This window comes from Formica exsecta, unplaced genomic scaffold (assembly GCF_003651465.1).
Source record: "Formica exsecta isolate Colony F162 unplaced genomic scaffold, ASM365146v1 scaffold21, whole genome shotgun sequence".
NCBI lineage: Eukaryota > Metazoa > Arthropoda > Insecta > Hymenoptera > Formicidae > Formica > Formica exsecta.
In genome coordinates, this window is record NW_021849398.1 from 2,734,616 (window position 1) to 2,747,642 (window position 13,027).

The 13,027-nt window shown below is 36.3% G+C and overlaps 4 protein-coding genes across 6 annotated transcripts in view; 1 reads left to right on the forward strand and 3 right to left on the reverse strand.

Annotated features, from left to right (window-relative positions):
* Positions 1 to 2,287, reverse strand: part of LOC115235104 — an 8,896-nt gene extending 6,609 nt beyond the window's left edge. Inside the window, 3 exon segments of the mRNA XM_029806690.1 lie at positions 1 to 799; positions 802 to 1,289; positions 1,507 to 2,287. Of these exon segments, the coding sequence (XP_029662550.1) occupies positions 1 to 799; positions 802 to 1,057 (1,055 nt within the window). The 5' untranslated portion in view covers positions 1,058 to 1,289; positions 1,507 to 2,287.
* A 1,076-nt stretch (positions 2,288 to 3,363) lies between these two features.
* Positions 3,364 to 7,021, reverse strand: LOC115235105 (general transcription factor IIH subunit 1). Of its 2 annotated transcripts, none has more exons than XM_029806692.1 (8): positions 6,885 to 7,021; positions 6,073 to 6,281; positions 5,776 to 5,977; positions 5,544 to 5,700; positions 4,919 to 5,458; positions 4,484 to 4,811; positions 4,180 to 4,355; positions 3,364 to 4,102 (listed from the first exon to the last, which is right to left on the reverse strand). In XM_029806692.1, the coding sequence occupies exons 2-8, from the start codon at positions 6,224 to 6,226 to the stop codon at positions 3,980 to 3,982; spliced, it is 1,680 nt and encodes a 559-aa protein (XP_029662552.1). In that variant the 5' UTR covers positions 6,227 to 6,281; positions 6,885 to 7,021; the 3' UTR covers positions 3,364 to 3,979. The 2 variants fall into 2 exon arrangements, with proteins under 2 accessions (XP_029662552.1, XP_029662551.1); XM_029806691.1 differs by lacking the exon at positions 6,885 to 7,021 and adding an exon at positions 6,560 to 6,863.
* A 13-nt stretch (positions 7,022 to 7,034) lies between these two features.
* LOC115235106 lies at positions 7,035 to 9,363 on the forward strand. Of its 2 annotated transcripts, XM_029806695.1 has the most exons (5): positions 7,035 to 7,487; positions 7,843 to 8,024; positions 8,117 to 8,310; positions 8,376 to 8,628; positions 8,702 to 9,363. In XM_029806695.1, exons 1-5 carry the CDS (start codon positions 7,481 to 7,483, stop codon positions 8,828 to 8,830), a joined length of 765 nt encoding a protein of 254 aa, XP_029662555.1. In that variant the 5' UTR covers positions 7,035 to 7,480; the 3' UTR covers positions 8,831 to 9,363. The 2 variants fall into 2 exon arrangements, with proteins under 2 accessions (XP_029662555.1, XP_029662553.1); XM_029806693.1 differs by having other exon boundaries at positions 7,037 to 8,024.
* Positions 9,364 to 10,486: 1,123 nt separating this feature from the next.
* LOC115235103 (C2 domain-containing protein 3-like) overlaps positions 10,487 to 13,027 on the reverse strand; it is a 6,945-nt gene continuing 4,404 nt past the window's right edge. The window contains exons 10-13 of the mRNA XM_029806689.1: positions 12,799 to 13,027; positions 12,511 to 12,702; positions 12,153 to 12,433; positions 10,487 to 12,065 (exon numbers count right to left, since the gene is read on the reverse strand). Coding sequence (XP_029662549.1) covers positions 10,634 to 12,065; positions 12,153 to 12,433; positions 12,511 to 12,702; positions 12,799 to 13,027 — 2,134 coding nt within the window. The 3' untranslated portion in view covers positions 10,487 to 10,633. The remainder of the gene's footprint in view (positions 12,066 to 12,152; positions 12,434 to 12,510; positions 12,703 to 12,798) is intronic.

Here is a 13,027-nt window from a genome sequence, read left to right on the forward strand (position 1 = left end):
TGAACCGCTTGCGTAGAACCCGAGCGCGCGGAAGTGCTAAGAAAAATTGTCGTTGACGCAGTCGATCTCGAGGGCGGTTGTGGTATCCTGTATTCCTTACCCGAGGCATTGTTCGGCGTCGACACGATACACGATTGCTGATGTTGCAGTCCCGATGACTGCACCTTTCCATTTCCGGCGGCGGACTGACTTCCATTTCCCGCACTCGCATAAGTGTTCGTCAAAGTATCGGAACTGAAAGTCGTCGTCGGTACTTGATGAAAGAACGTCTGTCTACCGCTAATCTGCACGGGAATGGATTTTACGCTAGCCGAGGTAGGCGATTGAGGTCTCACATTGACTGATTTCTTCGCGTCAGCCGGGCAGCTGGCAACCTTAAAGTCCGCGCTGCACGCAGATGGACTAGTTAATTGAGATGCATTGATATTATTTATAGTCTGCATTGTACTGAAATGTGCGTTGAAGGTGTTTTCGTAACCGCTAGTATTGCTAGGTTTTGTGGAAGGCGGACCAGGGGATGACGGAACGACACTCTCGTGCGGTAAAATACCAAATGGACTAGGAAGCTGCGTATTGTTCTGAGGTGTCCAGGCCAGAGTCGATGTCGTAGGCGATGTCGATGCTCCTTGTTGCTCGAAAAACGTAGCTTGATGCGCCGAGCTATAATTCTCTCTTAACGTAGGAATATCGGATTCGTTCGTGGTGTTTTGTTTTGTCACCGATACCGCTTGCGCTTGAGCAAGAGCTTGTCTATGCTGAGTAACATAATGCGCTTGCTTAGTATTGGGATGATGGAAGAGTAACCCACAGGGGGTGGAGTTAGAAACCCCCCAGGGTTAAAAGGGGACGGTTGACCCGCCAGAGTTGCTGTTGTATGTGCCGCTTGTAGAAGTAATTGCGACGTCGTTGTTGATGGCACTGCCTGTGTAACAGCCGTTGCTAAATGATGAGGTACAAAATCACTAGTTGTAGTTGGTGTTGTCGTTTGAAACGTTCCGGTAGTGCCGCTCGCAGTGAGACGATTATACGATGTATACCATGGACCAATGGGATCCATTACCCAAGCTTGGCACAATAGTGCCTCGCTTGGTACACGTTTAGTAGATTCTTCCAATTTGCAATGTAATATATGCACTCTGAGATATTCATAACATAACTTTTTATCTCACAACTTTTATATATTCCTTTGCACTCTTATATATAGGAAATTATATTGAAAACATTTCCAACAAATGCAGTCATAAAAATTTCACCCAACAATTGGGATTAGCAGCGCAGAGGCTCCCCATCTGAAAAAAATGCAAACATAAGATCAGCTAAAAGAAACATTAAAGAAACAAAATATAGATAACTCTATGCCTTTCTTATGACAGCCTCTTTTGCTTTTATTAATTCTGTCAACAAGCGCAAAGCATTCTCGTAATCATGATTTCCAGGTACAATCTCGTGTTGATAAGAAAACTAATCGCGTTATAAAACGATGAAAGGTAAGTATCGTCGGCTTACGTTTCGTATAGGATCCGGGACGACGTACACAACAATGGAAAAATATACACTCGGTAACCGATTGATTAGACGTCTCCGGAACACCGCGGAATCGCGCGCTCGGACGTGAATGACGACGAATCGATCGGCGATGTTGGCAAGATCCGAGATTACTCGTCTCGGTGATGTCTCTCGTGACACAACGTTCACCTACGGCGATCGGTAGCGATGACAATCGGCGTGGATACTGCACATCCGACGATGACGAGACAGCGGAGAACAATCGTCGCATACTCGACACGGAGGCGACCCCCGCGACTCGACGACGATGACGACGATGATGATGACAATGATGATGACAATGATGATGACAATAACGGCAACGCTATCCTTTTCAAGAGCGTGCAGCCATACGGCGGAGTATATCGGCCAACGAAACGATGCACCGCTCACCGGATCGCTAAACACGACGACGTCTCGGCAAATAACACGGTAAATATGGCTACACAAACTGCTACGGGGCGAACGTGCGACAGGCGATACCAGGCGGGCGGCACCAGCAGCAGCACCAGCAGCACCAGCAGCACCACCGGACGGCGAGTCGCAGCTCACATGATCCGAGCGCGTGCGTTCATGAGTAGAACGCATTCCGGGCACCGCTTAACACGGCGTCGCTATGTTACTCAAGGTCCTCGTACAAGCTCATTTATATCATCTAGAATACCGACGACAACCGATATTCATCGACATTCGTGTGCGCCGTGCACAATGTCGCCCCGCACTGCTGCCCATTACTGACCACCATTTTGATCCCGGTCAACAATAGACCGTGCCATCTTCCGTCTGCTTCGGGTAAATCGTGCACGCCGAACTTTCGAATGGATAAGCACAAACCCGCGTTTTTTTCAAATTTCTTTTAAATAAATTTATTATAACAGTTTATAGCCTGCGACAGATTTTTGCTAAAGGATAAATATTGTACGAAAAAATTATCGCATTGTATACATTACATATTGTGAAATATTTCTTCGCAAAGGGTACTTTCTCTTGCTCGTCTTTTAATACGGAGACGAACTACTTTTATCGAATGGAAATAGATGACAAATATACACACAAAACCAGCAACCTGTTGATTATTAAAATGGATTCGTACTTTCGTAGTTGCTTCGCCACCTTTCAAGTTTTATTTAAAGTTTAAAATAGTAAGAGCGTTTTTATTTTAAATATAAATATATACATACAGGGAGAGGGGGGATAAAAGAAAGTATATCTAAATATATGCAAGAATGGAAAAAATGAGATGAAAAAAAAAGATTGAAATATTAGATATTAAAAATTCGTAATCACAATAATAACATTTATTATAATCATAATGTAAGAATATATTTATAATATTAGCCTAGTAATAATTAAATTGCGTAACACGCGAGTACAATCACTCATTACTAGTGATTGAGATAGATAGGTGGTATCGCGTTTATATTTTTTACAACTGCCAAATTATTGCTACAGTAGAGACTGAGTAGGCAGTTTATGAGAATCCGCGGATTGCTTTACCCACTAGTGTAAAGAAAAAATAGGATTCAACAATTAAGACACTTAGTTGAGTATGTCGCAGATATCATACAAAGTATACCAATGCCACTGTCTGTAGTAAAAACAAATAATAGAACTTGAAAACTCTTTGTAACGATCTTCGAGAGACGTGAGATTTGAATTTACATAATAAACTTTGTCGCAAAACTGTAACAATTATCTCAACCTTTGCTTGTTGTAGAAAAGAATATGAAGATCAAAGAATAAAAAAAGGTTCACATAAATTATTGTTGCATAAATGTCAACAAAACAATCAAGAGTGTAATAACGAAAATATTATCGAGGCGAGAGAATATATTAACAAACTTGACTGTACAGTGGCGGTATCACAGTTATTTTGATATCGTACAATACTTGCAGTCACACGTCTCATTCAAAAAACTTTTGTTAAATCAAAATAGTCGCATAATATAGACATTACATGATTATATACAACTACATCTTCCTCGCGTAAAGATTTATAAACTCATGTTTTCTCTGAGCATAACGAGATATTTTTAGAACATTCGTGCGCTTTTAAGTATGAACACGCTCTTTCAAATATATGTGGTATAATCCATTGGAAGAAATAAATAAGCTATAAACTACATATTATGAAAATATACATAGTTACGGATTGATATATCATTAGTTGCGACTGAATTCGGATAATTATATTGCGAAGACAGTTTGAAAAAACTTTTTATAAATATGTTTAAAAGTAATAATAATAAATAAAGACAGTATGTGGCATCACAGGACACATGTGACCTGGCATAGCTTTGGTTTTTTCCTTTTTTTATGTAAAATACATCCATATTAATATCTAATTACGGTAACATTACAAAATGCAATATGTGATCAATATTGCTCTGTTTTTTATTTATTTTGCTGTTTTTTAAAAGATTTTAACGAACGGCTACCTCATTTGCATCTTCCGCTGTTGCCACATTGCAAACTTTCCATATGCAGCGGTTAGCAATTGATTGAGATGACTTGTCAAGTGTTGACTAACTGCGGAGAATTCTCTTTGCACACGATCCTGAAAATGAGATTTATATAATATTGAAATCCCCACAGACATTGATAAATGAGAAAAGAGTAACACACGGCGCTTACCTCAAAAGGTTTTAATTTAGCAGAATGAAATCTATGTAAAGATTCGTGCATTCTGATTGCTTTTTCCTCGAGTTGTGGTGTCGTTGGAGGAAAACTTCGCCAAAAGTGCCTCAACAACTCGCATGCGCATACATATACATTACACAATTCTTTCTCCAAATCCTTTGGTATTAATTCTGCATAATATTTATTTAAACGATTATGAATATATATTTGTGTCCATATTGGTTCAAGAATATATAGAAGAAATGAGTGAAAATGTGTATATTATATGCTATATATTTAATATCAAAAATATACTTACGTCCGAGACTCTCTTCCCGAAAACCTTTCATTAAAGATCCGCCAGGCGTTAATTCACCTAAAGCCGATACTGCTGCAGCCGGACTAACTAAGGATGTCGCTGCCTGTCGCGGTAACATGTTACCATACAGCCATCCAGAAGCCTCTTTTTTTAATTGGCTTAATGTAATAAGTAATTCTTCTGAAGTTGGTTCTGTATTTCCATATCCTGGTATAGGTCCATGCAAATATCTATCTACATGCGACAGATGCAATGGTGTTTCCTTATTCATATGTATGTCACAGCTCGTGTCAAGATCATCGTAAGTTAGCTTTTCTTGTATTCTACTCTATAAGAAGATATTTGTAAACACATTAGATGATACATTTTCAATTTGTTTGAGCGCCAATTATAATTGCAAAAATAGATTATAACTTTGAATAGATTATACTGTACTTTTTTAGTCTTTGGTCCAGCGTCCAGTTCGTTATTTGTTACTTTACTCGCAGACGGTGTAGATCCATTTAATTGCGGTTGATTAGTTTGTGTCGATTGTTTGGCAGTGCTGGCTTTCATAACCATTATACTATGTTGATTGAACCTCTTGATCATACTTTGATGAACGATATTTCCCGATGTTTTATCAGACTTGTTACATCCGCTTCCATAGTTTTCATCCAGCGTTTGATCCTCGAAGGAAGTGATATCTACCAAAGGATCATTTATCCCAGATTGAAGTTCCTTCTTAAGTTCTTGATCATCTATTTTGGCACATTCGGTAAAAAGATCCTTGGTCCCAGCATTGATACGATCTCTGTGAAAATAATGTGACTGAAAGAACTTTGTCCAGAAATCAGACTCTGACATTTTGTGAGGCACATTTTCCTGATGTTTCCTCTTAACGGCTGGGTAAGTCTTAAATATACATTCTATTATATCGACGGTTAAATTGTATTTTAACCCATTGCAGCCATCAGTTTGTGGTTTAATATCTGCCTGAAAAATTTAATCAGTACTTCATTAATAACTCTGATAATTTGTGTATTAAACAAAAAATCTTAGGATAGAAGAAAAAGCTTACTAGAAAAGCACTATTAACACCTATCTCTTGGCGTTGAATCTTTTTGGCTTGTGTATACTCTGCAGCATGTTGAGACCAAAATTCCTCGGATGATATAACTTGTGTGATAACTAGATCACGATACAATTGGAGCAACATGGGATGTTCTTGGAGGGTTCTAAAAAAGATGTTTATAGTTAATAAATTAACATTACATTCTACTCAAATAATAAAGAAACTATAGAAATTTTACCTGTTTTTCTCTTCTAACTCTTTATTAACTTTTCTCTTAAATTTTGGTAGTAGCTGTTGCAGCAACTCCTTTACATCGTCTCGATCTTTAATTTGTGCTTCTTGTCCATTTTTATTTACAAAGTGAAATGTAGATGATGTACCGTCGTGTAATACCACCTGCAGTTGAATCTTTGATTTTCCCTCTGGTGATATTTTTTGCGCTGCAAGAAAATAAGAGTCAAATATCTTTTAGTTATACAGAAATTTCTTAAAGACAACACTAATTCACTGTTTATACAATTCCTTAAAGACTCACATTTAATATCGCCATATTTATGGCTGACAGATACAGTATCTCTGTTATCGAGCATCCATGCTATTCGTTCGTTCATCACATATAAAGTACCATCTCCTTTTTTATAACGTACTTGACTCACTTGCATTAAAACATCTTCTGACGACGTAGTCATGGTGAAGAGAGATACAAAGTATAATATAATTCTTCTAGAAATAATGGACACAATCCTGAGAAAAAAAATTATGTTAAATAAGATATGCATGGAAAGACGTTTCACAGAAAAGAGTGCTAATACTCTTTGTTTTTAAAAAATATAATAATATATATTTAGATTAGAAAAATAGTTATTTATCACACCAATATATAGTTTAACAAAAAAAGAAATAATTTTTTCCACAAGACAATATTTTGTCATATATCGCGATGATTTCCGTGCAAAAAGCGATGAGAAAATCTCTCCGTAAATATCGCGTTATCAAGTAGAGAAGAATGGGACACCATGGACCTCGAATTGTTTGTCCTTGAATATCGCGCGACGATTATACGGTGCACTTCATCGATACCGATAAATATCGTTTTTTTTTTAGCGAAAGATGCGGAAAAGAAGCAGGATTTATCAAGCGATGAGAGAAAGAGAATATCTCTTGACGTCGTGGAAACGATGCAACGTCGTGGCGCCAACACCGAGACGATGCAGCGCACCGTGGAGTTGGCGATTGCGGTTTTCGTGGATGAAACGTTTTAATCGGCGCGAAAATCGCTTTCCCGCGTACTATCGCGCGTTCCCCGTTCACGGCGTGCGAAATACGACGTGAAAAGCATGCGTTTACCGGTGTCGGGTCGCCAAAAGCCGCGGAGCAGTATGGAAGCCCGTCGAGCGGCACGGCCATGTGCAGAAATACACATCGGTGGACGCATCGCGAGCACGGCTACGGACGGACCGTCGGTACGGACAACACCATCGACCTGCGGCGACTGACGGCACTATGTTGCTCAAGCGACAGCGTCGTCGTCGCTTCCTGTGCGGACCGCTCGCCCTTATTTTGTCTTCCGTCTCGAATCCGTCGCGCGTTAAATTTGCACCTGTGCACGCTCAGGAATTCAGCAGTTATTTCGTGCATTTATGAATAAAACCAGCTACGCGTTCTCTCGATAGAAATTATTTTCAATTTCTCGAGTTACGACATTGAGCACAAGACCGTTGCGCGCCGCGCGCGTAATCGAACGTGCGCATGCGCGGTCGACTGGTGGCGCCAAATTATGATTCGGTTTTTCGATGAGAAGAGAAATGTCTGAAATATATACACATTGTTCGATTTTGGAAATTTCTCAGTCAAATATATAATCGAGATCGATTCGCATCGATCGTCTCTCTCGTAAATATTAAAGCCTACAAATAAATAAGCCTCGGAATAAACTGGTCTATATGGAAGGTGTGTGCGAATATAAATTCGTTATGTCATATAAGAAAATATGTATCTTTTTCAATAGATTTGTGTATACACTCTTTGTAAATATGCAGAATTATTATTTTAATTAAATAGTGTATATATATACATATATATACATCAGAGAGATGTAATAATTTTCATCATGTAACCAGTTAGATCAATATTAAGGTTACCATAGAGAATAGTATGTTTTACAAGTACTGGAAAAATCTACAAGATCGAGAAAAAAAAATCCAGTGGTATTTTTACTTATAATAACGTGTAGAGTTATATCGAGACAACGTATACATATCTTTCAAAAATTAAGACTGGATGCAACTATTTTCCGTCGATACAGAATTCGAGTACGTAATAAGGAAACCGGAGCAGCAAAGAATATGTTTCGGTTCCGGACAATCACGCGATACCTCCAAGAAGGGAGCGAGCCCCTTTATGAGATATTACATCTTAGAAGACAATCCCAATATAGGGCCTGGCTCATACAATGTCTTGGAATCATTTAACGCCATGAAAACTAAGGTAACTAACTCTTTTACATAGATATATATTAAGTTACTATTTTAATATTAAGTTATGTTATAATTATATTTATTTAATCTCTTTCTCACTAGCCATGTTCTCATAGCATCAGCAAAAAGGGCTATAGTGGCCTTGCTCGATTTGGCACATCTATTGCTTATGTGGAAGATTATCCATCACCATCTGATTACAATGTTTCTTCCTTTCCTAAACATGTCAAATCACAGAAATACCCATTTGGATCTACCAGTGAAAGAAAATTCTTGTATGTCAACAAAAATCCAGGGTAAAAATCTTCCGTACATTATTTTCACAGAAGTTTTCTGCAAAGTAACAATAGTTTTGTTTCAGGCCCGGTATGTACATCAGCAAAGAGATAAAAGGCATTACATTTCAACATAGTTTCGGCGGTAGAGTTAAAATGCAACTCGGTATCGATCTCAAGTGTTGTAGTCGCAACACGGATATTTGCAAGATATGTGGAAAAAAGCCAACAGGAGATTATTGGCACTTGAATAACAAGATCTTCTTGTGCAGGATTTGTATGACACGAGAATTTCAAGAACAAGTAAAATTTAAGAAGAGGAAACTTGAATTATTCCGTGTAAGATTTCAGTATTATTAATATAAATTCTCTAATAATGTTTATATAATTATACATGATTATGTAATTGTAGAAAGTAAGAGACTGCTCAGGTATTCACATTCATGAAGGCACTGATGCAAAGATATGGTTGATACATCCTGCTATAGCCAAACAATGGACAAGAAGAGAAACATATCTCTCGGCTTATTTAAAAGATTAACAAAAATGGAATTATAACAGATGTTAAATTTCGGATACAATTTTTCATCCACAATTTTCAATCTCATGATTTTACTATTATTATTATATGTATCAAATATAAAGAAAGTTTTTTTACATAGATTGAATTTATTTAATTATTAATCAATATTTATACATTTTCATAAACTTATATATGTCTAATTTTAGGCGCTATATACACACAAAGATTATATAAAAATATGCGCATATATATATATAGTAAATACTTCAAATAATAGTTTAAATATTCTGAATAGAGTGATCCGATGTCAATATTTACTTGATATTATCATTACGTATACACAGTCATCAGTCAATAGGATAAGTTCTGAGTTAGTTTGGATGATACCTTCTTCAAGAAAAAGAAAATATATGATAATAAGTATATAATAAGTTAATTCAAGCACCAATACCACAATTAATTATCAACTAATTTAAAGCTCCTGTTTCCTCATTGCTTTCTTGCATGTATTAAATTATAATATCAGAAGTGAAAAATATAAAATTTCTTGCAAAATATTACGATTTTTTCATATACCACCACTCACATTTAATAATTGGTAAAATATATTGAAAACTTTTTTCTTATTAATAAATGTACATGTAACCGCATGTATCTTAAATTCCGGCAAAAATATGATTTATGACAAATAATCAAGATTTAGGATTATTTATTAATTCAGGAACCGAAAGAGAAAAATCTTCAATATATTTTACAAATCTATATTATTGATTGCAATTGTGATAGCATACTAAAAAAAATAAATTTAATTCGCAAGAATATTCATATAATTGCTTTCTTCTAACATCACAATTCAATTTAATGTTGGTGAAGGATCAGAAATCTTAAGCATACTTTAATTAGCATGTCCACATTAAACATTAGGCTTTCAAGAAAAATCCTATCTAATATAGATGAATTTTAATGGAAAATCGATATAGTACTCCATGTTGTCACTAATATTAATACTCATTTATCTCGGAATTTACATGGCATAATTATGAGTAATGTGTGCAGTTATGTGTTATATCATAAAATATACATCTATAAATATATGTATATATTATATATGTATGCATTTATAGATATATTTTTTATATATGTTGCAGATTCATTGTAAAGTCTTTTTTTAAAAAGGCTTAAAATTTTTATAAAACGATGGCTTACAAAAATTCGGCGTTTTATAAAAAAACTAAATCTTCTTGTTAAAAGGATCATTTTACAAAAAAATAAAAAAAACAGAATATTTAAAAAAAGCAATTGCATGTTGCAATATTGTACTTTTGAAAAGATAAAATCATCAATCAATTTTCTTCATTATTCTATGAAAAATTTAGTGAATATTTTAATCAAAGAATGTGAATGATATATAAAATATTTCATATTTCGTCAAAATTAGTTATGAAATAAACTATGATTTTCTAATGATTTCTTAATACTTTTATGCAAAATAATTAAAAAGACTGTGGATATATTTATGAAAAAAAACGTGATTTTTTATCTAAAAAAATTGAAAATCTTCAAATCTCCTCTAAGCAATTTCATCCATAAAAAATTTATCTTTTGCATACAGTAGCTCTTTCTGTACAGTGCAATTTTCGTTCGATAAATTTTTCCTCTCTACCAGCAAATATAGTTTTGAAGATATTGTTGATTGTTATTGGTTCATTCTGTACACACACACACATGCATATACAAAGATTGTTTTTTTTCTATATATTCTAGTCTAATTACAAATCTTACACAAGTATCCAAAAGTATTTAATTATTTGTTGACACATTCTAAATGTCATCTTGTCGATTCGTCATTACCGAAACTATCTTAGCATCTTCTACAGGATTGCCGCCTTCAGGCGCTTGTCTCGATACTCCGGGAACAGACAATTCGGTGGAGCAGTAATCTCTCGTTTTGATGTCTGTTTGCTGTGCTGATGATTTGTCGAATGACATAATATCAATCGTCGATTCCGTACTATTATCCGACATTAAATCATTGTTGCTGGATTTATATATGACGGTTACATCGATACTGTTGTCGATATTTCCCGATATATCCGAATCTGTCAAAGCGGAAAATTCTCCCGTGCTCTCTTCAGACTCTAATGCGCTTGTCCGACCTTTTGTTGGCACGTCGTTTCGAGATAAAGTCGTTTTGTTCTCCGTCGAATGATCGATTCTGCTATCATTGCCGCGCATCATTGCCATGCCGAAACTTTTCGCGTACTGATTATCCAGTTGTTCCGCTTCTCCTTCCGGCGATACAGCAGTCGTAATTTGCAGATCTGGCAACAAATGTTGATAGAGCAGCGGATTGAATGTATTGTCCAAGTCCATATGACGTACATTGGAAGTGATTAGATATGTCGTTAGTTCATCACAATTGGAATTTTCGTTATTTTCTTCCGCAACTAATTCTTCGCGTATCACTGTCGATATTCTATTACGAGGCTGTAATTCCGATATTTGGGATGATTTAGAAAAACTTTCATCGTCGACCGTGACTAGATTCGTTGTATGAGAATAAGCGTGCGGTTCGCTCAAATCATCAGTCTGAGTGGGCACTGAACAAGTATCGATATCACGATCGTTCTTGCCTTTGTCCTGGGAATTATTCCTATGTTCCCGTAAACTTGCAAACAGTTCGAGAATGTCTTTTCTCATTGGTATGGCCGCTGCCGAAGGCGGCCTGGGCGGCAAGTCCAAGGAAAGCTTGTCGAGTAGATGATTTATATGCGTTTTGGTACCTCGCGCCGGATACTCTGCGCTGTTACTTGATAGATAATTACGAGTCGACGAACTGCATCGATTTTGATACTGATTGTGATAATAGCCGAGATGTTGTGCGAAACGCGCGTTGGAACCGGTGCAATACCCGGTATCAATCGTATCCGAATTTATAGCTTTAACTTGATCGGAACCCTGCTCAAAATGTGAATTATAATTACTGTTTATAGCAGAAGTCTGTCCCTCGTCATTTCGATCGCTCTGTATATTATTCTGTTTCGGCATTTGTGATGTGCCGTTAGCAGAGTACCCGAAACCTGTGCTTTGTGGTGTAATCTCGACGTTTTTATCATCGGTATTTTCATTATCGCTATTTGGTTCGATCATGTCAAAATCGTTATCAAAATCATCTTCGAAAGCCGTATTTGTGACATCACTTAAACGTGACTGCAAACGTTTTGTGATCTCATCTAGTTCGGTCAATTTTTGCCTATAACACACACGTGTCGATCATAATTAAATTTGTGCGAAGAATAGTAACATAAAGTAAAGAAAATAATCCTAATACTATACTTACTTCAAAGACGACGATAAGAAAGACATAGAAACATCTTCCAGGCCGTGACCAACTTCTGCTACAAATTCATTCGACTTACGATCACTTTGTGCATATCCGTCTTTATTATGGCTTGCATATGATAACATTCGATGCGCATTATTAGATTCTGCTGTATTGTTACAAGGTGTGTTGTACAGATGCCAGTTTGTTTGCGACAAATTACTGCATCTCGATAGATTAATAGCATCAGTCGGTGCAATTTTTCCCAAAGGTAAACTATCCAGAGGTGTTATAGTTACCTAAATTAAATTAATTACACATATATGACTTTTAATTAAATATATACGTTTTGTTCAAAATAATCACAAAAATTTACTTTAATTTGTCCGTTGCATTTTCCGGTAAAATCCATAATGTGAAACCATCCGGATACTGTGGGAAATCCAGCTATCAGAACCGAAAGATCGACAGCAGAAAAACCAATCACGATGTCTTTTCCTAAATTTATTTCTGTCGACGTATCTGGATCGATCAAATACCATACTTTGAGGATTAATCTTTTCTGATTCTAAAACGTTAATTATTATTATAAATAAAACATGTATCAAATATAAAGTTACATATGATAAGAAATATGCGATGGATGTTTGCAAAGGTTACGTACGTTTAAAAGTAGGTCCATTGGCAGTTTTGCGTCGCATTTCCAATTCCATTTTGGATTGCAGCTGTGCGGAAAAACATTCGTCGTCATATATGAATTCAATTGGCTACTAGAATCGGATTTATGAGTTAAATCCTGAAAAGTCACGTATGTACTCGGTTCCACGAATTCATTCGGTCCTTTCATCTTCGGCAAATGTAGCGCGCATTCAATTTCCACGACAGATCGGAAG

Bases quoted from the DNA above. Each gene is read 5' to 3' on its own strand.
- LOC115235105 (XM_029806692.1), bottom strand. From the start codon at position 6,226: ATGACTACGTCGTCAGAAGATGTTTTAATGCAAGTGAGTCAAGTACGT. The intron at 5,701-5,775 runs GTAAAATTTCTA...CATCTTTTTTAG, and splicing joins GAGTTAGAAGAGAAAAACAG to AACCCTCCAAGAACATCCCA. The intron at 5,459-5,543 runs GTAAGCTTTTTC...TAAATTTTTCAG, and splicing joins GTGTTAATAGTGCTTTTCTA to GCAGATATTAAACCACAAAC.
- LOC115235106 (XM_029806693.1), top strand. From the start codon at position 7,818: ATGCAACTATTTTCCGTCGATACAGAATTCGAGTACGTAATAAGGAAA. The intron at 8,311-8,375 runs GTAAAAATCTTC...GTTTTGTTTCAG, and splicing joins TATGTCAACAAAAATCCAGG to GCCCGGTATGTACATCAGCA. The intron at 8,629-8,701 runs GTAAGATTTCAG...ATGTAATTGTAG, and splicing joins GGAAACTTGAATTATTCCGT to AAAGTAAGAGACTGCTCAGG.